The sequence below is a fragment of the Nematolebias whitei genome, chromosome 10, assembly GCF_014905685.2.
Source record: "Nematolebias whitei isolate Nwh7 chromosome 10, NemWhi1, whole genome shotgun sequence".
In the NCBI taxonomy this organism is placed as follows: Eukaryota; Metazoa; Chordata; class Actinopteri; order Cyprinodontiformes; family Rivulidae; genus Nematolebias; species Nematolebias whitei.
The window spans coordinates 17345101-17367437 of record NC_056507.1 but is presented as its reverse complement, the minus strand read 5'-3'; the positions used below and the strand labels follow the sequence as shown (position 1 = coordinate 17367437).

Sequence of the window (22337 nt, the reverse complement as noted above, 5' to 3'; positions counted from 1 at the left end):
TTAAAATGAGGGATTTGACGTCTCAGAATGCACGCTCACTACACAATTCAGAGGTTAAAACTTCTCATTGTACTATTGGCGGCGGTAGAAAGAGTTTGTGGAAATGTACCTATGTGGTGAGCATAAGGAGGCCTATTAGCCTATAGGGTTTGAGTTGTAAAGTTGCTGTTTAAAAACACTGTGTTCCCCAGACAAGCGCTGTGAAAAGAATTAATTCTTGCTTTGAGGCTTATCAAAATGTACAAAAGAAAGTGGCAGGTTTAATTATCCATAATCATGTTCTTAGGGGGAAAATACCACTTTTTTCCCAGATCGCAGATTATGGTTATTTTGTGAGTTAATTTTCTACAAACCCATCAGAGGCAGGCATAATGTCAGCCTCCAGTGTTTTGACATTATACTCCTAGTGGACTAACGTTACATGTCAGCTTAGTGCCTAAATTTTCATTCCAATGGAGAGCTCTAGTGACTCGCAGACCAGTGGCTACAGTAACCTTGAAACAGAGGCATTATGGTCATGTTCTAGAATTGCGCCGCTCAAGGTGGCTGCATGTTGGAGCAGCTCTGTTACTTTCATTCTGAGATTTTGCTTTTGGAAACTTTAATTCCTCTTTTTCTGGATGTAAATCACATTTTTTGGATGATTGTGTCCTCTGGGGCAGCACGGTGGCACAACTGGTAGAGCTGCTGCCTCTCAGCGAGCAGGTCCTTGGTTCAAACCCCGGTCCAGGGGCCTTTCTGGGTAGAATTTGCAAGTTCTCTCCGTGCATGCGTGGGTATTCTCCGGGTGCTCCGGTTTCCTCCCACAGACCAAAAACATGCATGTTAGGCTGATTGGTAACTCTAAATTGTCACTAGGTGTGAGTGAGAGAGTGAATGGTTGTTTGTCTCGTTTGTCTTTATGTGGCCCTGTGATGGACTTGCGACCTGTCCAGGGTGTACCCCGCCCCTCGCACAGTGATTGCTGGACATGGGCACCGGCGACCCCCGTGACACAAAATGGAATAAGCGGGTAAAGATAATGGATGGATGGATGGATGGATGGATGGATGTTTCCTCTGGTATCAGATGCTGTGAAGCCGGAAGGATTTTTACTGAGACTGTTTTGGACATTTGTTATGATGCGTAACCATGGCAACAAGGCAGTTTTCTACAACAACAGCAGCTGATTAACATCTCAAAAGCTCAAATAATATCTCAACTATGGCCCCAACTCTCAACTGAGTTGAAAAGGATTTTATGTGGACACATTCTCATCTACCAGCCAGCTGTGCTCGAGTGCCTGACCACTGAGATCCTGGAACTAGCAGGTGAGAGGACTTTCAGCTGTGAGGAGCTCGGCAGACTGCTGGGAGGAGTGGCCATCACTCTGGGAGGAGTTCTACACGGCATTCAGGTGGTCCTAAAGCCCGGGGGAACCGAGAGACCAGCCAAGTCTGGTTGGACGGATCGGACGGCATCTGCAGCCAGTTTCTTAGGATCCACTGTGGGGTGGACCTTTACAAAAGATCCTTCCTGCCTACAGCCATCAGCATCTATAACATCTCTTAATGAAATGAGGATAATGAGTTACAACAACAAATAATTTCCCTTTGGGATTAATAAAGTATTTTTGAATTGAATTGAATTATAACAGTGTATTTGGAAGAATAAGACATGGTTTTCATGTTCCAGCATTGCTTTCTTTATCTCTGCTCTTACAGTTGAAGATAAATCTACCTCATTTTATCATAGAGTCCAAATACGAGCAGGGGTTGAGTATTTACCTCAAGCAGATGACTTCAGTTCCTGGATATAAGCAACAGCAATGTGCTTCCTCTGCAGGGTGGCCGGACTCAGACTTCAAGAGATGGTGAGGCTCTCTGTCATTCAGAGAGAGCTCAGAGTAGAGCCACTGCTCCTCTGCATTGAAAAGAATCAGTTGAGATGCTTTGAGCAACTGATTCGGATGCCTCCTGAGCCACTTTTTTTTGGAGGTTTTCCAAGCACATCCCAAATCCTGTCCCCCACCCAACCCCCACCCCCTGACATCATGAGCGCCACAGCATGACTGCACTGATGGGAGCTCCGATTTGAGTCCATCTTTTTTTGTTACTGTTGTTCTTGTTTTAACTTTTTTTGCAACTACACTGCACATCCACGCTACAGGTATGACCGTGACAAACTTGTGAAGTTTTGTGTGTCGCTGCATTGCCATTATGCCATCATGCCATCCTGCCATCGTGGTTCAGTTCCCGGCCCTGCTCCAGCCTTGGGCTCAGGATCTGGCTTGTCATGGTGGCCGTCTCTATGATCCTTCATCTACCTGCAAAGATCGAACTCTACAAGTCTGTTTGGCTCCACTGGGAAAACCTTGGATGTTCTCTGTCTGCTGGACCTGGTCCTGGAGGACAGTCTGGGAGGAAAGCTGCTGCGGTCGTTATTATAAACAAGCTGCTAGCAGGGCCTGCTAACGTTGCTAGCGGGATCCTCCATCTGCCTACATGGACCGAACTCTATGGACCCATTCGGTTCCACGGGGAAACCTTGGATGTTCTCTGTCTGCCGGACCTGGTTCTGGACTGCGGTCTTTGAGGGCAGTTGCTGCGGCCGTTGTTACCATCAAGATGCTGACCGGACCTGCTAACAAGACCTGCTAAGACAAGACCATGCCGCTAACAGAACCATGATGTTGAAAGAACCTCACTGCTAACAGAAGCACACTGTAAATGTATTTCTTTTTCAACTTTGGCACCTTGTTTTTAGTATTTCAGTAGTATTTTTTAATATTATTATTTTTAGTAGTATTTTTTAGTAAGCTTTTAGTATTTTTGCTGCATGCTTTGGTATTTCTTGTTTTGTTTTTGTTTTTTGGCAAGTCTATAGACGGTTCATCTCATTCTAAGCATTTCATTGCATTGTTGACCGTGTGCTGATTTAAATAAACCTAATCTGAACCTGGATAGCGACTCAAGGGCAGACCCAGAATTTACTAAAGATTATGCATCTTTTCAGATTTGGAAATGCTTTGGCATCCCCCAGAAGAAGCTGGAATTTGTTGCTGAAGAATAGGATATCTAGATTTCTTATGTAAACGTGTTGTCTTCGTGATCCGACCACCAAAAAGCAGCAGAAAAGGTAAGAATGGATGGAGTTCAACTACACCCTACCTCAGTATGTTTGTCTTTACTTCAACACATTAATACAAACCATTTGAATTATAAAATGAGCTCATATTTTCCACTTGGACTTGCCTCCTGACTTGAGACCTGTCCAAGGTGTACCCTGCCTCTAGCACAGTGACTGCTGTACAAGGGCACTAGCGACCCCCACAGCCTGGAAAGGAATAAGTGGGGAAAATGGATGGATGGATGTGTGTGTGTGTGCGCACAAACGTTGGCCCTTTGATTATCTTGAATTTTTGTCAAACAACTCAGTGATATTTCTCCCAACCAACAGGATGCCAAATGTGGTGATATAACCAGTAAAATCATTACAGCCGCCTTATCAGTGTCATAAAAATGATCTGCTGAACTGGGTTCAACAAATCAGTTCACATTTATGCACATAAAGCAAAGTATATCATTATCTTGATCTACAGTATTTATGATTAAAGTTTACAGCTTAGATTTATGCCAAGCTACTTGATAACTGCATCACAATTAGCAATATGCTTCATAGATGGGGAACATGTATTTAAAAAACAAACCAAAAGGGACATAATTGTGTAAAGAACTTATATGTGTCTGTAAAAGACTGGACGTACAAAAATTAGCTTGCACTACATCAAAGCAGTGTGAAAATAGAAGCACAGCTACAAAAGTACAATTAGTTTAATTTGCAGTGCATTTAAGCTTTCTCCCTCACACAAACGTTAATCTCCTTCAAGATGGGTTCTGCAATGTCCATATTTCTAAAACATTTTGGGTTGCAGAATTGATTTTAGATCTATTTTTTCTGTTTTCTTCAAAGAACAAGCTCCACTAAGGTTGTAAAGCCCTAAATGTGGTTTTGTAATGCTGTAATGCCTGCTGTTTAAAGTTTCATTTTTCTTGCAGTTGTGCAATTACTGCAGATTTATTGTGACAAATCTTTAAAAGAAAGTGAGAATATAAATCTACATAATATGGAAGAATACAGTTCATCACAAAACTATGTTAGCTTTACAAAGTTCTGAAGTACATAAAAATAAAAGCAAAACAATCCGCTGGCACCAAAAACTATACAAAGCATGCCTAGCTTTCAACTCCCCTAAATACATTTTGAAGCCCTCACACCTTTCATGGTCCTCTGTTCTTACTGTCATATCATCTACACTTCCCCTCCATGTTACTTTTCTCTCTCTTCAAAGATGCAGTCAAGAAAAAAAGGCAAAGGTAAGGTTTGTTTGAGATGAAGGTGTTGGCATAAATCACCATCACAGTTTCCAACAGACATCACATCTTAATATGTCTCCTCATATTAATGTGCAAAGGGAGTCACTGATGTAGGTATTTTAAATCGGTTATGATTTGGAAAAACTGTAGGAGAAAATCTTATGTCAGCTGCAATCACCACTTTTATTCCTTATGCCTGTAAAATCAATGATCCGTTGAATATTACAATATTTCTTTTACAGATAAGTTTGCAGGAAAACCCATTTTCAGACATGGATGAGTAAAGGCCCCCACATACTCAGGCCTACTTCACTCCACGGAGGTCCGCACGTACTCGAGGCGGACTCGAAGCGGACGTCCGTCGGCCATGTCCGCTGGCCATGTCCGCTGGCCATGTCCGCTGGCCATGTCCGCTGGCCATATCTGCGCAAAGATCAAAGTTTACGACCGCGTACGCGTACACTGTGTCGCACAATAAACTGTCTGGCGATGGACTGTTTTGTATGCAACACCAACCGCTCTGTGCAGTCGCAAGGATGCGCAGTGCGACTGTCGCTCTCTATGCAGCGCTGACAGGTGTGCGATGACTGCCCTAGTGGTGAAGAAACGAGGCTAAGCGCCTAACTAGCTCATCGAGCTTGCTAGAATCCATTTGAAAATATTCAAAATGTTTCTTGCTGCCCATCGTCTTCATGTCCTTCACCAGTGTATTAAATTCCCCTTCTTCATCCCTGGCCTGGTTTAATGGCATTTTCTTTTGGTTTTCTTTCCAAGGGCAAGTGATCTGTTCCTCCTCGTCCATTGACACCATGACTGAAATTGTGAGAAATTAAGAAATTTGTCACAATAGAATTAAAATCTGTATGCTCAAGCCCGGAGTGGCTAATCAGAAGGGTCTGGCAATTTCCCGATGGGCCGGTCTGATGTGTGGGTTACATGGCTCTCTGTTATTTATTATTTTTAGAACTTTTTATTAACAACATATAAACACAGAACACAGCTGCTGCTCCTGAGTCGCCCTGCCTCTAACCAGGGCCGCCGGCAGCTTTTCTTTTTTTTTGATGAGTCAGATCCGTGACGTGACCTGTCAATCAATCCAGTAGGCGTGTCAGCAAATGACCAATTGGCAACCTCACTTTGTCCCAAAGGTAAACGTCCCTTGCCTGTGGAGCTGGGCTGCAGCCCATCAGGGTGTACGCTCGAATACAAAGTCTCAACCATCTGCTGACAGTACGCAAGGAGTCTGCATGGTTCACGGAGTACACACAGTACGCCCGAGTATGTGGGAGGCTTTAGGATTCAGTATTCTTCAGGTCTTTCTGGATGTGTTAGTATAAGTAGATGTTCTCAAAGACATGCTCCTTTGTTCTCCTCCTGTAAACAGACTGGAAGAATTGGGAGAGCACAGAGAAGATTGGATTTGCAGAACTTGCTTGAATGACGTGTGTTTCTAGAGCTGCACTACTTGACCTTGGGGCTCGGCTCCAGGCGGATGTGGAGCTGTTCCTTTCCAGTTTATCGGTACCTTTCACTCACTTCTATTCAAATTCCTCTTTCACTGCCAAATCACCTGTCTTTATTTGCTTACTTCCATCTTCCTGCCCATTACTATTCATTGAGCTCTCTGACTTTCTTTAAGGTTTACAACATTATATTTCTGTGGTGTTCTTTCCTCTTTTTAGCCAAGATACCCATTCATCAATCCATTTTCCTTTGAGATAATGCTAAAAATGCATTTATGTAATAATCTGTCAACCATTTTGCTACATCACTCAAATTTCAAGCATCATTTGTCTATTGTGGTGCTCCTTTTGTAACTCACTTTTAGAAAAACCGTTTCTGTAGATTTCTTTGTTTGAAACATTCAGAGCAGGATGGATAACCCATCATTTATAAAAGCCATGATGATTTGTCCGTCTGCAGGCTGCAAGCTGAACTCTTACAAGACACTGCAAACAGCCGAAACAAATGTGGAGACGCTGAAGTAAGTAATTATGAATATGAAGATGGAGGGGTTGAGCAGAGGAAGAGAAGCAGAGGCAAAAGTGAGGGAGATGCTCTGCTCAGGTGGCTTAGAGCGGATATTGTACGCCTTATCTGTCACCTGCAGGTCTGTGCTTATTATAGAAAGAGGCAAAGTCAGAGCAGAATGTGAGGCAAGTGCATGTGTGTTTAAGTGCCAACAGTAGTAATGCACTAACTTTATCCACAGCAATTATAGGCAGAAATTTAAAAATATAGTATTTCTTTGATGTGTTTTAAAGGCCACACCAATATGGAACTCATCTACTTTCAGCCCTTGTAGTTTATTTAGTTTGGGCATCATACATACAAACACTATAATAAAATCTGTGCTGACAGGCTGTGCTGTCTTTAGGATTAAACTTCTGCCAAAAAATAAAAAATAAATAAAAAGCCAATGCCCGGAAACATTTTTGTGAAAATGTGAGCCAGTCTGTTCGATGGTTAAACATTTATGCCTTTCTATGATAAGAATCAACTAAAACTCAGAACTCTGAAGACATTTTAGGGATGGACGCATTTTGAGAAACCTCTCTGTCAACTTTATAAAACCCTTCAATAAATTGCTCCTAGGCAGAGCACTTTATTTTGTAGAACATGAAGTTAAATATATTTGCACTCATATCTTGCTACGTCATGCATGATAAGCTCACTCAGCTGGTCAGAAGTGAAGCTACACGAGTGTGAATGAACGTTTTAGGAGATAAAGTATCAAACTGAAAAAAGACTGAGAATGTCTGCTCTATCAGCAACATTGGCTTGCTGTCAGTACTGTTTATTTGGACAATTTTAGCAAAACCTGCTCAGCTGAATCTTACAAAACTTGGCAGAAAAGTGGACCGATGCTAAAAAAAATATTTTATTAAAGTCTGATGTGGAAACAATCTTTTTTTAATCTGAAAAATAGAATACTGCAAATAGTGTACGTCTACAGTAACAAAGGTTACTGTACTTTTGGCCATATAAGTCACACCTTTTTGCATAAATTTGCAAGTCCTGCAACTTATACACCAAAGCGACTAATATACATTTTTTCCCCATATTTTTAACCCAATTTTTGGCTGAGATTTGATGATTTCATTCATTCTGACATGGAAAATATTAAACATCATCAAAGTCCATGCTCAATAATCCAGGTATACAATCCAACATTTTTCAGTCAGGTCATCTGGACAGTTTTTTTTTTGTTTGTGCTGAAACGTTTCGCCTTCCATCCAGAAGGCTTCATCAGTCAAGGAAACACACAACACAAAACTGATTCTTCCCCCAACAGCTTACTCCAAAGTGGAACCAGTTATGTTGGTGCTTCATGTTTTTTCCACTTTTTAGACATATTTGGACTGATACGACTTATACGGTGGTGCGACGTGTACAGTGGCAAGTACGGTACTTAAAAACATTCAGTGTTGGGTTTTTTTTTTTTCTGTCAGAAATCCCTGTTTGTGTTTTTCAGCACAGGACTTTTGTATTTGCTGCAAAGATTACTTTCCGTTTCCACTTCCTTGAATACTGCAGTATAAAGATTTGCAACTACAGTACATTCTGGAGTTGGTATTGTTCACTTGTCTACAAGGAGACAGAGTGCGGTGGACACAGATATTGATCAGAAATTCTACATCACAATAAAGCACCACTCAGCATTCTGAGACTCTGCATTGAGTTGTAGCAGCTGAAGAGAAACGGTAATTAAAAGTTGGCTCCTTTTCTTTCTCTCACAAACACAGAAAAGGTTAGTTATAGGCTACTAATTCATACTTTACTAATTATACAGTTAAAAAACAACTGTATCTAGTCGTAGAATATTAAATTTAGAATCCAGAGGTAAGGCATTACTCAACGAACCATAATAGGCAGAATATTTAGCTCCTATGAGAATGATTAAAAAGTTTGAGCTAACAAGATTTTAATTAAAAATTAAATAAAAAAACTTTTACTAACATTAACTATTTTTATAATCTAACGTTTGGTGTATGATTGCTCCAGAGGCTCTTCCTGTGTAACAGAAATATTTTACCTTTTGTGTTTTATCAAAGTCTTCGAAGTCATACACCACTAGCTCTGGGCTCATTGCTGGCAGGCTTTTGACATTTTGTTTTATTATGTTGCTGTTAGCTTGCTAAAGCATTAATTAGTGTGACAAAAGCACAGTAACAGATATGCAGACACAGCAACAGCTTTTAACTATCATGGCTCATACAGTGCTGTGTTAGATGCATTTCAAGGTTCACCTGAAGATCTTTGAAAAATAATTAACAATCTTGAGACAGCCTAGAAAACTATCAATAAAGAGCATTTTGAAAGACTGCAAGAAAGCAAAATGCAAAACGAATAAGATTTTCAAGTTTTTTTTGCATAGTACTTCAGGAGTACAGCTGAGAAGTTGAGAGAAGTCACTTGCTGTGCCATAAACGTTCCTGCCAGTGGATAAGATATTCTGCAGCAGAAGGCATCACAGTCATCATCAGGCTGCTGCCGTATGTGTTACAAGGCCCTGCACAGTGGCACCAAACAACACAGCGAACAGACCACGGCGTCTCTCTGAGTTAAACGGGCACGCTGATGAATAATCTTCAAGGTTGGCAGAGTAAAATCAAAGCAGCACATGTCTTCTTTAGGTTGAAATTTAATCTGTCACTGGCTTTGCTGGATCTCCATTAATCACAGATCGCAGGACACATTTTCCTGAAGATTTTTCCAGAATTATCCCATCATGTGACATGCAGACGTCACGGATAATTCCAACTCACTTAGCTTCATTTTTACTGTACTTAATAGAGAATGAGCACGCTTCAAAAGTCAGATTTGTTTTCAGTTTGTAGATGTACCTGCAGTGGTGAGGCAGAGCTCCTCGTCACTGTTGTCCCGACAGTTGTCCTGGCTGTTGCACAGGAAGCTGCGGTCCACACATCGTCCGTTTCGACACTTGAAGCGAGCCTCGGAGCACACCAGAGGGTTGCCCGCTGTGGATGAGTCAAGGCAGAGGTCAAGTGGCAACAGTTAGCTCACGGTGATTATGCTGGAGACACACTGTGTGTTTGTGAGTCATATTCTAAGAACCAAACCTCAACGAATAATAAATCAGTTAAAAGTACATATGATTTATTAATTTAGAGCAGTTGATTTGGCAAGTTGCTTAAATATATAAAGTGCATTTCTTGATCTCACGCCATGTTCCTCTTTTTTATAATACAAAGATTTGCATGTTTCAACATTAAAATTGTGTGAGCTGGTTAAACATTTGGTCCGTGAAGGTTAATAAAAGATAAAAGTCAAAAGCTTAAAAGAAGAGAAACACTCCAAAATCCCGCTGAGCACCTCTGCTCCTTTTCAGCTCATGTTTGGCCTCTTTTGTCTTGGTTTAGGCTCCTGAAAAAATAGAGCGTAATTATCTTGTGAGAATATCTGGACAATTACACAGTCGTGACGCAGTTTGTGATGTGAGCACAGGGCAAAGCTCTGTTTTAATGGAGATTAGATTTGTGAGCATGAGCCCCGCAGGCACAGAACTATGTCTCTGATGATATCAAGAGGCTAGAAGCAAACTGTAGGTTTTTGTTTTTTAAAAAGTTACTGTCAACCAAATCTACAAGTAACTAAACAGTAGAATTGATCCTTTATATCCATGCACCCAATTTTATCTGCTCTTGATTTTTAATGAATTTAATACTGGTAGAAATGAAAACATTTGGTTATTTTAAAATATATTTTTTACAAGGATCTCTCTGAAAAAAAAAAAAAAAGGATTTAAACGAATATGGAAAATACAAACAGAAAAAAAAAAAAAGTTATTGGAGAAAAAAAAAAATACTTCCACAGATGAAACCCGTGACAGAGCAACAGATGGCGATGCATACAAATACACATATTCTCTGAAATTATTATTAAATAGCCAAAGGTGGACGTCAGCTGGCAGCTCCCTAAGAGAATCTTTCAGTTTGTTTGCTCATAAGGAAATTCAATCAACAGCGAGTAAAACAAAAAAAGTAGGAAGAAAAAGCAAATGGCGCTGAGAAGGAAACAAGACGAGGTCTACCATATTCAGTAAACTTTATTTGCTAACATTTGGCTTTCCTGAAAGAAGATGCTACAGCAGGGCTATTCAACTGGTGGCCCGGGGGCCAAATCAGGCCCACGAATGAACTCAGTTCAGCCACCAATGGGTTCATTTTTAAATAAAACTATATTTTAAACCATAAAACAAACTTACTTAATGACAAAAACTGCTAGATGTCCAGCCCCTGAACGGCTGCTTTCAGTAACTGTGCCCCCCTGAGCAGTTTAGTTTAATAGCGCTGTGCTACCATTTGATATGTGCTCATCTCCTAACCGAAGCCAAACTAACAAACAGATATTGCAGGTATTCACTTAAATGAATAAGGTTTTAATCAGAGTGAATTTATGTTTTTAAAGAAAAAAAAGCCTCACAAGACGCTTCATGTAACTAAAAAGTTGTTTTGCTGGAACTCTCTGCGACGATATATCTGTTTTATTATCTGCATCTGGTTTAGAAACCAGCCGTGGGGAAGGTTCGGCGATGTATTTGTGTAGGACACAGGCAGCATGCTGTTACATCTGCACGGCTCTGCAGGAGCTAAAGTACAGACTTGATCACATTCTGACAGTCAAGAATACAAAAGCTTTTCTATTTCAACACAACGGAAAAAAAAAAAAAATCAGCACTGAATGAGCTATTTTTGTTCTAATGCAATTGGCAAAATAAACAACTTGGAATTTTGTTTTTAATATTTCAAACAGTTTCCCAATTTAATTTGTGATTATGTACCAGAAGTGTTATTTATTCAAAGCTGTGCACATGCAGCGAGATAAATCATGTGTAAAAATGCTGGACTCTGCCCTTAAGACTTTGATATAGTATTATTTTAATTCTTTTCAAGTCAGGAGACAAATTTTTGGTAGTCTTCCATCCATAAACTGTTATGACTGGAGGACAGTGCATCTTGGAAGAGACTGCTACTGATTGTGAAAGTGGCCTGAAGTCTTTGCTACTGAATCTGCATGTTGTGTGAGAATGTGTGTGTGTGTGTGTGTGCGTGTGCAACTCACTGCAGTTCTCCTCGTCGCTCCCGTCAGGACAGTCACTAAAGCCGTTACAGCGGAACCTTCCAATGATGCAGTGGACCCCATTAGCACAGGCAAAGAATGTGGGAGCACACTTTGACTTGACTTTAGCTACGACAACATAAGGAGTAGGGGGAAGGAATAGAAAGAGGAACAATGGATTAGTCTGTGAATTATAAGGAGATGGAATAGTACTTTTTAAATTGTCATCATTCTTTTTATATTTACATCATATTTTATGACAGTATTAACCTTGACTGAGACTCAAGGGAAGGGATACCCACCAGTAATGACAACGATGGGTTTTTCTTTAGGTTTTTAAGGTTAAAATAAAACTTACACCATACGTTTGGGAATATGTTTTATATTAATGTTATTCAGTATTAAACCCTGGAATAGATGCGTCAATGCAGAGTCACATTGCTATTCAGCGCATACCGTTCTATAAGGCTTATCTTTACTTTCTAATAAGTATGACGAGGATCCTGAAAGCAAAGTTCCGATAAAAGAAAGTAAGTTAATGACAAAGACAAAGAGAGCAAACTGAGTGGGAGAGTGTTTGTATGGATCTCATCATCGATCAGCCTAAGTAGGCCATGGGTCTTATCTCTAAGGACAGGCCTGAGACTGAGTGACAAGCCTATAGAACACCAGTGTCTGCTGAAGCCAGTTCAGCACTAACCCCTAGCTTTTAGCTCTACTTGATCTCCCCTGGCAGAAAAATAAAAACAAGATAACAGGTCCACACAGGCAACAACGTCAGGACATGAAGGTCCTTACTTGACTTTGAGGGCTTTGATATTGAAAAATTGCAGCAAATAAGTTAATGCATATAAAATACACTGCATTCGAGGCATTGCACTTTATATAAAACTGTGATCTGCTCAATTTCTAAACTTCTTAGTTCTATGTTAAAAATTAATCTGTTTCACAGATTAAATTACACCAAAACGATTGTCACCTTGTTGTTTTCTGTTTCTGGGTCAAGGAACGTACTTTGTATAAGAGCACCTGGTTTTTAGGCCTCGGTGTTTCTGTCTGGAAGGCGAGAGGGTAAAAGTTTGAATAAGTAAGGTGGTGTTATACCAAGAAGACTTTTAGAAACAAATACTAAAACTATAAACTAGAGCTAGAATACACTTGGGGTACCATGCTGGCCCAGAACAGCAGGACCTTCATGGCTGCCCTTTATGTCAACGGCACAGAGAGCAATGAAGATGAAACTGGAACCAGTAATTAACAGGACACCAGGGTAAGGAAGTGCAGGCATGTTGTGAAAGTCTTTTTTATTCATTAGCTTGAACCATTTGTAGGAGAAGAATGACAACAGATCAAGACCAAAGAACAACTATAATCCAACCCAGATGAACCTATAATAAAACCTTAACGTAACTGTCCCAATATCATCTAATAGTTGACAGTCCTTAACTGAAAAAATGAAAACCAACCCCATCTGGACAACAGCTGTAATCTGCATTTATTATGCAATTTAAAAATATGGACAAAATAAACTTTTTTTTTTTAATGCAAAAAGGTGACAAAAGGCACCTCAGACTAGAAACAGTCATAAAAGTTACAAAATCAAGAAAAGACACTGGCATTGTACATAAAATGATTTAAAAAAAGGCATGATAAAAATTCAACTTGCAGAATGAAACGTCCCGTACATCCAAACACACAGAAAAGGAAAAAAAAAAAAAAGTGAGTGGGCGTCTTAAATCTTAAAACAAACCATTGAATATTCAATGCATTTTTTTTTTCATGCACTCAGTACAATACAGGAAACTGCCGTTCACATGAGTTGGCGTGGGGCCATCTTAAATGCCAGGGGCGCACATTTCCCACCTCAGCAACATACTGCGGCAGACCGATTCTCTTTCAAGCTATGTCGATTTTGTGTAGCAAGAGAGGAGGGTGAGACAGAACCACCACACTGGGTTGGAGCGCCCACCTACAAGATGAAACATAATCCATTAATTGTGGGAGGGAGTCGGGACTGCACCCAATCTATGCACATAGTCGAGGGAGCCTTTGTTCACCTGGATAGGCGAGACCCAAATCACATTTTTCATGGTTTATTACGTCCATTGAGCCCAGGGGGAAAATAAAAACAGACATGGCTTATATTTTGTAGTGGAACAGAAAACAAAATATATTTTAAAAAATTAAACGAGAAATTGCATTTACTGTGAAAATGCAGTGTGAATGCTTGCAGAAGAGTTTGCTGAAAAACAGCTAAAATTATCTAACTATATGCTGAAATGTAGCTGAAATGAAGAACAAGTGTAAATTATCAGAAGAAAGCAGAAAGAACACATATTTGCTAAATTAGATTTAAATAAGCAGAAATGAGCACAAAAATTTGGAAATAAGCCAAAAGAGCGGACATTAGCAAAAATAGCTGAAAAGTAACTGAATAAGCAGAAAGAAGCTTAAACTACCAGAATGAAGCATAAAGAGCTGAAATTAGTGGAATTGGGTGAAAAAGCTCAAATTAGCATAAAAACAGCTGGATAGTAGCTGAAATTTCAGAAACTAGCAAAAACAAAACTGAATTGAGCGTAACAAGCTGAAATTAGCATAAATAAGTTAATTAGGCTTAAAGTAGCAGATATTACCACAAAAAATTGAATTTATCTGAAAACAGTTGAATTTAGCTAAAAATGGTACAAATGTAGCTGAAAAGGTAGAACAAGCTTAAATCAGCAGAAAGAAGCAGAGAGAACACGTTTGCCCAGTTAGTCTGAAAAAAGCAGAAATGAGCACAAAAAATGGAAATTATCTGAAAAAAGCTGAAATTAGCAACAAAAAAAACAGCTGAAAAGTAGCTAAAAAGGATGAAAGAAGCTGAAATTAAAAGAAGGAAGTGGAGAGAGTATATATTTTAAATGAATTAGGCTGAAAAAAGTTGACATGAGTGGAAAAAATGTGGAATAACTGAAAAAGCTAAAATTATCATAAAAACTGCTAAATAGTAGCTAAAATAGCATTAAAGCTGAAATACAAAAAAATGCTGAAAGGAACATAAGTTGAAATTAGCAAAAATATTTAGAAGATGCACAAAAATGTTGTAGTTAGTGGAAAGAAGCTGAAAGGAGCACAAAACAGCTGAAAAAGCTGAAATTAGCTGAAAAAAAGTTTAAATTTGCAGAAGGAAACTGAAAGAAGCTGAACCGGAACAAAATGTGAAAGGAGCAGTAAAAGGTTGGAAACAGATCTAAAGATTTGAAGGATATAAAATGAGCTCAATTCATTTTCTAAAAGAAAAAAAAATGGCTGAAAAGGCTAAATATTTCAAAAAGCTAAAGTTGCACCAATGCCAAAAGCCATATAAGGACTGTCCTGAAAGAGCTAAAAGTTTTTATATATGATTTGATGAAATAGCTTGAAAACTGCGGGACGAGAATTGCGCCCAAATATGTATTGAAGAAAAATGGATAAAAAAATGCTACTGTTTATTTGATTTAACTTTAGTTGTATCACCTTTTCTAGAACATACAACCGTGTTCTTCAAGAGAAACGATGGGATTTGTCACTCTTCATTAACTTTAATATATATATGCATATTTTGTCTCTAAGCACAGCAGCATTATTGTTGTGCGACTCCTCAGTCAGTTTCCCCTTCCCTTTTCCTGCTGGCTAGGATTCTTCTGACTCAATGCTTGTGCTTCAAATTAGCTTGAAAGTCAAACGAAGGGCAGATGTGTGAAGAGAAAATTGTGGGTGGAACTCTTTGAAAATATGAGGTGATGTTCTGAGATATGTTTTAATAAACTTTAGCCATTTCTAGTCTGAGCCTTTAGGGCAGGAAGACGAAACAAATCATTAAAATAGAAAAATGAAGGTAGAACAGATGGCTAAAACGCAACCTTTTCAACTTCCTGTTGATAATGGTGTGAAAATCAATTTAATTAAAAAATCAGAAATTTCAGAGTCAGATCAAAGCAGTACTCTTGGTCCACGCATTACGACTGAATCTGGGCTCTCTGCCTTGTTCTTCACTTTATAACCATTCATTTCATCCTGTCTTCAAGCCTTTTTGTCATCACTCTGTCTCTGCCCTCTGAATGCCAAATTTTCCTCCTCTCTCCTCCTCTCAGCCATTTTAGAGGTTGTTTACAAAACCCAGGCAGGATGTTGGATGGCGTCCAGACTGTTCCAGTGTTTAGCTGAGCAGCACAAATGAAAACGTATGAGGTTAGCAGTTGAGATTATTCTTTGGAGGTAAGACTATCACTAGCAGAAAAAAAAACATGGCTGCCTCACAGTGAAACACAGTAACAAACAGATCAGTTTGTCCATCTGCCTCTGTTTTGCAAATCTCCTATTTCGCTCAACTTCAAACTTTTTAATTGGGGAAAAAAAATCTTAAAACTTTCAAATATCCTTTTTTTTTACCCCCTAAATTTAAAACTTAAAAAATATGTATTCATGTAAACACCAAAGTTCATGCTCAGTAGTCCAGGTAAATATCCAACATTCAGTCAGGTCATCTGGACAGTTTCTTTTATTATTTTTTTTGGAGACGTTTCATCCTTCATCCAAAGGACTTCTTCAATCTGAAGAGCCACTAACAAACACCAACAAACTCCTCAGATTGAAGAAGACCTTTAGATGAAGGACGAAACGTCTCAGCAAAACAAACAAAAAAACAAACAAACAAACAAAAAAAAACATCCAGATGACCTGACTGAACATTGTTTTTTTTACCTGGATTATTGAACATGGACTTTGGTGTTTTGAACCACTTTGGCATGGCTATCTCAGAGAAGTTGATGGAGGAGAGGGCAGGCCCTGAAGGCCATCTAATCACCAGCAAACTGGTTTATTCCAATTTGGGAGTGTGTTGCTTGTGGGACCCAGTTTGTTGGTGGCTCCTCAGATTGAAGAAGTCCTTTGGATGAAGGACGAAACGTCTCAGCAAAAAAAAAAAAAAAAAAAAAAAGAAACCATCCAGATGACCTGACTGAACTTTGTTGTATGCATGTAAAGCATTTCATTCATTCTACCATTTTAAAATACAAAGTAAACCAAAATAAACAGTTACTTATTTTGAAAAAGAAAATTAATCTTTTCTGGAACAGAAGGCATCTGTTTGTTTTCATTTCTCTGTAGCTTCAGCATAAATATAAATTTGAGATTAGTACGCAGGATGGCGTGCTCCGCGGTACACACCTTTGACGCATCAACCCACGTCTTGCTCTCCTCGGTTCCTCGAAGAACCGAGTAACTGTTTTAGCACAGGTAGGCTCAGTCAATATGGGCTTGCATGATTGACAGAGTGAGAAGAAAGCCTGGGAGAAGAGACCAACAAGAAAGAAAACGAGGAGAGCAGGCATGAGATAACAGGCCGAGAAGGAGTGGAGACAGCTGAGGACTTCAAAGGATTCTCTGACCTTGCTGGGCATTTCTGAGGGGAGGAAATCAATAGGTAATGGAGTCGTGGTGTAAGCAAGAAGGGCATGGGTAGTTTCACTCAAGTGGGCCCAGGGATCAAAATAATTACTCTGTACATTTCACCGTCTAAGCCTTGCACTCATTGTAAAATACAATGGCCTTCTGTAAAGGCATTACATACAGAGCTTCAGCTTCAGAGGTGAGCCTTTATACAAGTCACGTTTTGCAAAATCGTTCAACTTCATGGTAAACAAGACAGAAAGTTTGGCTCGTAAACCACATAACAAGTACACATTAAAAAAATCTATTATAAGTTTCTAATAAAATGGGTGCAAAAGAAGGCAGTGCACATTAAAAAAGTGTGATCAATCAGCAAACTGAAGCAAAATACATCATCAAGAGCGACCGCAAAGATAAATCGCCTAATTAGAACAGCTAATATCCAACATTATTTCTGAAAATGGTAAGAGATTATTTTTAATTTTCTTTGAACATTTTGAAATAATTGCTTGTTGTCGGATTTAATTAACGTTAGAAATAAAACATAAAATATAAAAAAAAGAAAAAGAAAACTAAAACATGCGACATGAAACAGAATTGGAAAAAAAGAGTGCAGAAAAGACAGTATAAATAATTTATTCCTGTTCTACAGAACTAATTTCACCAGCTTATTGATCAGTACACCATTAGGCTCATGGTATCCACCAGAAACTACCTTATTCAACCGTTCTCTCATTTCTAGACTCCCCACTAACAGTGCTCTACATTTTCTGTTTTATTTTTTGTCTCAGCTGGTTTTTTAATTTTATTTCTCTTAATACAAATCAATATGTGCTCCATTCTAGGGGAGTGGTGGCGCAGAGGTTAGAGAGGTGGGCTTGTGATCCGAAGATCGCCGGTTCACGCCCCGACCCCGACAACATCAAAAATTGTGGGTGGGGTAGGTGAAACACCCACACTTGCCCCCACCCTCATTCGCCCCACTCTGGGCCCATGAGCAAGGCCCTTAACCCCCACCATGTGCTCCCTAAAAAAACAGGTCTCTCTTGAAAATGAGTTCTCGTGGCTCAATGAGACTAACCTGGATAAATAAAGGCTAAATGAAAAAAAAAAAAAATGAAAAAATTCTAAGAATTACATATTACAATTGATATTGTCACTTTTTGTCATCTTTTCAGGACTAAAACTTTTTTTTATTCCAGTTTAATAACTTGTATTTCTAGAAAATATATGTATTTCTAATATTTATTTAGCATTTTGTAAAATATTGTAATGAAGGTGCAAGAATAAACCCAGCAAAATAAGAAGAAAGCGTACTGTCAATAGAAAAAATTATATTCTGGAGGTGGAGGTGGTTTCTGCAGTGCTGTTTGGTACTAGGGTGTTCTCTGCCCACCCTTGTTGTCTCGTTATGAGGTAAGCTCCTGTTGAGGAGATGTGAAAGAGCTGCTGAGTGCTCTTTGTTTGAGATTTAGGCCTGGGTGCCTAATATGCATTTAGACCTTGAGTGTGCTTGTGGAAGCCTAGTTCAGCTCAGGTAGAGGGGGCTGAGCTGTGTGATTGTGGACGTTTGGGTGTTTCTGTTTATTGTCCAGGGAGGTGATTTTGCTGACCGTGGACGGTCCTGCGATTTGGGTCAGTTTTGTTTCTTTCCTCCCGTTCGCGGTAGTCATTCAGACTAAGGCCCTCTGACTGGGTGAGATTTGGTAGTCCTGTTTTCGTCTTTCTTTACTCCTAGACATTTTTTGGACAGGTAGTCCGCTGTCTGTGAGGCTTCGACGACCCTGTACAGGGTTGGCCCTGCTCAGGCGGCGTTCTATTGATTTTGGCCAAACTCACCTGGTCCACCTTTCTTTTTATTACTTTACTTTCTTTTTGTTTGGTGACACGGGTCCTGAAGAAGGTGCTCTCCAGTCCAGGAGGGAGGAGCCCACGAAGACTTCGCCTGCTGCCCAGAGTGATTTATAAAACTTAGGTTTAATAAAAGTTTTTATTTTTAAACCTTCTTTTGGTGTCCTGTGTCCCTTAAATATGTTAGGTCTGAGCCGGCCTTAACACCAGTAGGCGTGTCAGCAAATGACCACTCCGAAGCTAAATGCTCCTATAAATGAGTCGCTGGGTCTCTTCAGCCTCTTTCTGGCATATTTACTGAAGACTTCTAACAGCGCTGCATGCACACAGTTTCGCTCACTGAGCACCATTTTCAAATGGAAACAAAAATGAAAGTCATGACGTAATGACGTCACGTATATGCATCCCAAAAGCAGCATACAAAAACACAACAGTAGGTGGCAGTATTGGAACACGTTTTGAGTAAGAGCGTCAATAACGACAAAGTTTAACAAATATTCTTCATTTACCACAGTTAAAATGCAGTAAACCCTGCTTTATCGTGTAGAAGTTTGTATAATATTACGACTCATTTAGCTTCAGAGTGGTCATTTGCTGACATGCCTACTGGACTGATTGACAGGTCGCATCGTGGATCCGACTCATGGGAAAAAAATAAAATAAATAATGACAGCTGTAAAAAAAAAAAAAACAGTCTCGTACGACTTTATTCTTGTAATATTAAGACTTTATTCTCGTAATTTTATGGCTTTTAATTTTTTTTTCTTAGCGTGGCCCTAAAGCTCCGTCGTCAAAACCCATTCATTACCATCTAGGATACAAAAAGTTTTACCTTCATGGCATCAAGTGTCAGCGCTAGCTTAAAATTGACCAGATTATTGTTGGTTTTAGCAACAATGCTCCATGTTGGGAGTTTCTGTATTCTTTAGTTTCTTTTGCACTATGGTTTTGTGACATAGCTGCAATGACATTTCCTCTTCGCACCATCTTTGTTTGGACAACGTGTGTGCATGAATATGGCAGTGTGGAACCAGTGGATGGTTAGAGTTTAACACTGCACACATCATCCTCCGCATCACACATAGTTGCCGACAGGCTCTGTAACTATTTCCAGCCAGCTTTGAGTAATATTTGCATTGGAATGGTCCAAAACCCTGCTGTGTTATTTGTTTAGGTCATTTCACACATGAACCCAATGCAAAACTACAGCGTCTCAGGCCTGGCATGAAAGAGCTCTTTGAAAAGCGATTGAATCCAGTCTCTTTTATGTGACAACTGCAGGGAAAGCAAAGCCCTGCTCTTACTGTTGAGTCCTGGCAGGTAATTTTCAAAAGTTAAATGTAGAAAAATTTGCTCAGAGACAAATCTTTCAACTTTTTGGACAATCAATAGTCAGTTATTCAGGTCTCGCTGTACTGAAAATACAGGGTCAACCGCACAAACACGCAAAATCCTGCTTCATAACAAAAGCCTCTGCTGTTTCTTTCTGAGACTCCATCCACCGCAAACACATCCAGAACAAATAAAAAATCTGCCCACAATAAAACAAAGTGAAACTAAGCACGTCTGTGGGGAGAGGAACAAAGCTACAGCTAGCAATCTTTATTCTTCAAGTGCAGTGATCACTTATCACATGAGTACACTCTTAATCTTAGCAATCCTATCATGTTGAGGCAACTGGCAGTGCATAAGTCTTAATTTTTAAATTTCAAAGAAATCATCTCAGCAGTCTTTGAAGCTTTTAACACCCCTGCTGTTGAGGAGAACTTTGCTGCTGATAAGCATTTAGAAGCTCTTTTCAAATGAGCATCCCACAGGAGTTTGGTGGAGGTCAGTCCACAGGAAACAAGTAGCCTTACTGATGCTGCTGGGGGCTTTTATTTGAGATTTAGATGTGATAATAATCTTTAAGATGACTGAATCAAGTGTTAAGCAAAAACACTATAATTTATTTCCCTTCCCAAACAGGTAATTGAAATGTGACATAATTTTAACCCTTACCATTGTGAAGCAGTAAGACTTTAAATTAAATAAATGTTTTTACATGTGATTTTTATTTGTTCTTTCTATTCATACTAATTTAACCAATTGAATGGAGCCTCAAGTTAACCCACTGTCACTCTGTCCAGTGAATTTCACATGATCATTAAATGTGTCAATTATTTCAGCAAACTAAACGCCATAAAGGAATGCTCGATAGAACATCTATAGTATATTTGATTTCCTTAAACTTTTTACTTTATGTAAAAAAAAATGACTTTCTAAGTGTCAGCTACTGGTTTGAGTTATTTTCTGAGCTCTAATACGCTGGTTTCCAGTAAACAAAACAACTTTCGAGTTTCCCTTTTTGCCATTTAATGTCTGGAACTGGTGAAAAGTTCAACAATGAATTAGTGATGTAATCTAATTTAAAGGAAAACTGATAATACTAAAATGTGAAGCAGAGGATCATTGTTGTGACAAAGGCAAACTGACAAAAAAAAACCTCTCATCTTACCTAAAATTTAAGACATAATCTGCATCTATTGTTGTATTTTCCCCCAATAGTCTCATTTTTGAATTGTGAGGTTTATTAGTTTTGCTGGTGGTCCTTCAGAGACAACTAAAAGCTGAAGTTTCACAGATGGTTGCGACTGAAGTATTCTGAACACATGGATCCTCACACACAAAGAGGTCACAGCCTTGGCTTGCAGGACTGCTACTTCAGAACAATCACTGCTTTGAAAAGTGCCTCTCAGTCTTTTATCTCTTCCTGACACATTTCTTCACTGAACTCTGTCCTCGATTCACCACTTCTTGCTTTATGCATCATGTCCACTCCCCCTTTCGGCCCTGCTGTGTCTCTGCTCCCTTGCCTGCTCATGCTTTGCTCCGACAAGGGCAAAGAGGCTAATCCTGGCTCTGAGGCCCATAAGCTCAGTCAGCTCTCTTCCTTCTCTCTTCTGTCAGCAAACATTTCATCTAACACTCTCCTAGGCTGGCGTTATGGACACCAGAGAGCAGGATGGTACGTTTGACCTCTTCGGAATTATTCAGCACCATGCCTGCTGAATGCCTGTGGTCCTATTGAACAGGCCAGCACATGTGCAAATGGTCCTTTCCCATCGCAAGATAAAGCTAAACAACTGGTTTTGTTTCTCCTCTGTGAAGGTGGAGCATTGTACCAGAGTCTTTTAACTACCTTTGTTGAGGTTACAAGTTGTCTGAGTTAATGCTACTCTGAAAAGTGAAAACTCTGCAGATCACTGAATGGAAACAAACCCAACCTGTGGGCTTAATATAGACTTATCTTCCCCAGCATTGCAGTCCTGCACAAATCAGCCCTCTTTCTTGCCCTCTAAAGATAGAAGACCCAAGCCTGTGCCCGACCCAAACTGAATTTCGGGCCGGGTCGGGCCAAAATAATGTGCTTGATGGGCCAGGTCGGTCTCAGGTTTTGATGCGGTTTTATGAATCATGCAGCTCAAAGAAAAATAAATAAGAATGCACAATATAAAATTGTGGTAATCTACTTGTAGAGGAGGAGGCACTAACTTTACTGTTGAGGATGAGGAAAGAAATAAAATAGAGTGCAGAAGTTAATCAGACTGTGAAAAGAGAGAGTAGCTCTGGCTCATTGTGCAACTATTGTGC

General features: G+C 39.5%; 1 protein-coding gene across 1 annotated transcript in view; it reads right to left on the bottom strand.

Moving 5' to 3' along the window:
* ldlrad3 (low density lipoprotein receptor class A domain containing 3) overlaps positions 1-22337 on the bottom strand; it is a 104117-nt gene that overhangs the window by 36026 nt on the left and 45754 nt on the right. The window contains exons 3-4 of the mRNA XM_037683405.1: positions 11442-11567; positions 9203-9337 (exon numbers count right to left, since the gene is read on the bottom strand). Coding sequence (XP_037539333.1) covers positions 9203-9337; positions 11442-11567 — 261 coding nt within the window. The remainder of the gene's footprint in view (positions 1-9202; positions 9338-11441; positions 11568-22337) is intronic.